General features: G+C 39.0%; 1 protein-coding gene across 1 annotated transcript in view; it reads left to right on the plus strand.

Annotated features, from left to right (window-relative positions):
- Positions 1–290: 290 nt before the first annotated feature.
- HELRODRAFT_176287 (hypothetical protein) overlaps positions 291–2,136 on the plus strand; it is a gene marked incomplete at both ends in the record, with an annotated part of 8,480 nt that continues 6,634 nt past the window's right edge. Inside the window, 2 exons of the mRNA XM_009023743.1 lie at positions 291–1,765; positions 2,095–2,136. The exon at positions 2,095–2,136 is cut by the window's right edge and continues 229 nt beyond it. Of these exons, the coding sequence (XP_009021991.1) occupies positions 291–1,765; positions 2,095–2,136 (1,517 nt within the window). The remainder of the gene's footprint in view (positions 1,766–2,094) is intronic.

The raw sequence follows: 2,136 nt of genomic DNA on the forward strand, positions 1-2,136 counted from the left end.
TGTATTCGTAATTTATGGGTTTAAAAATTTCATTTGACTAGATGGATTCTGTAGTTGGTGTGAAAATGTAGTAAAGACCATTTATATCCCAACTGGTATAATGTATCATATAGAGGTTTTCATTGATTTCGGTAGTTTACAGTTGAAATCACATTGAAATTAGTTTTCTAAGTAAAAGTTTTAAACACTTGTATAAAGTTATCGTTATACAAAGTAGCTAATTGTAATAATTTATTAATTATATAATTAATATTCATCAATTATAATTACTGTACAAAGCTATTTTTATCATGAACAAACGACCAACGACTTTCTTGGGATTATTTGCATCTAGCAGCAGGTCTGAGGGGCAGGAGGATTCTGGGAGGAAGAAGAAATTTGGCGAGGCACAATTTTCAGTTGAGAGTCAACCGTCATCTTGCAGCAGTCCAAACACACCCACAACATCAAATATTTACGATGTTTCGAGCAAGTTCTCCAAAGATGGCAACTTATGTTTCGTCGTCAGTCTGGATAAGGCCGCTAGCGATAAGGGATTTATGAGAAGGAGGATCAAGTCGGCTGAGCCGAGAGTGAGTTTGAATAAAAGTAAAACGTTCAGTTGTAAATTAAGTAGTAAGGCTAACAAGTTAGGCATATCAGTTTCCAGTGAAGAAAATAAGTCGAGTGTTGACGTCATAACGAAAGTTAAAGAAAGTGTTGGAGACAAAAATAACGATGGTGGTGTGGTGATGTCATTAGAAAACAAACACAAAATGAAAGAACAATCTATCGAAGAACAACAGCTACATCAACCACAACAAGAAGAGCAACAGCAGTCAGGTTTGAAGTCCGGTTGTAGCACTATGGACCCGGCAATTGAATGCCGAAAGATAGGCAAAGCTGGAATGATGTTTCAGTTCTCCAATGAATCTGACAAAAGTTTTCCAACCAGCGGTCTAGTTGAGGCGAAGATGTTCACACCAAATTCAAAATTTGTCAAACTAGATTGCCTACTGACGCAGAATCAACAGCAGCAGAACACATCAACTAAAGACGACGATGACGATTACTCAACAAAAACATCCAGACTCTCCTACATCCAATCTTCATTCACTCCAAAAACAAAGCATCCAAAGGAAACTCTAGAGTCCCCAACAACTTCCACAAACCCAGAAACGACCATCAAACAAAGTGGGGCCTTCCATTTGAAAAAGGAGCAAGTAACTCAACAGAGATTGATATCGGTAGATCGGGAGCAGTACCACAAGACGGAACAGGCTGCACTGAGTTTGGAGCAACAGGAGCCGGACTTGAAGCACCACCGAGCTGTTACGGTCAGTAGAAGCAAGACATGGAGCTTCAAATCTCCCTCGGATGTCTCCCTACTAGGGAGCGCTAAAGAGACAAAAGTCAGCACAACTATAACGCCGAAACAATACAGTGCAAGAGAAAGGAAAAGCGCGAACAAATTTCAAAGCAGGCACTCAATTATTAACGAAGACGACAACGACGACGACGATGGCGTTAGCCTAACAAATGATGAAAATATTCATCAGGATATAACCTATGTAGATAAAAATGCTGCTGCTGCTGCTGCTGCTGCTACTGCTGCTGCTGCTGCTACTGCTGCTGATGGCGGCGACGACAAAAATCGTGATATATATTATAAAAACGAATTGGCTACACTATCTGACGACACTGAAGATAGAGTATCTTCGTGGAGGAAGCCAAAATCTATCTGTAACGTTGTCAAGTCGTACACTATTCTCGATAAGGATTTCAGGTATGTAAATACGCACATACACACGCACGCACACACGCACGTAAACAAACACACACAAACACACACACACACATGGGATAGTAAAACTTTTCCATTAACAACAAGTGCAATGGATGTAATGTGTCTGTTTGATCAGCTTTTTCGTTATCGCCCAACTTTGATTAACAACTTATTAACAGTGCATATTTGTGTATAACTAAATAAATACTTAAACATCATCATCACCATTAACAACATTATCATCAACAACAACAAAAACATCATCAACAACAACAGCATCATCATTATCAACAACAACATTATCATTATCATTACCATCATTGCTACAGGTCAAATAGATTGGCTATGTGGAATAGAGAACCTAGAACAAC

The sequence above is a fragment of the Helobdella robusta genome (genome assembly GCF_000326865.2).
Source record: "Helobdella robusta unplaced genomic scaffold HELROscaffold_37, whole genome shotgun sequence".
Taxonomy (NCBI): Eukaryota; Metazoa; Annelida; class Clitellata; order Rhynchobdellida; family Glossiphoniidae; genus Helobdella; species Helobdella robusta.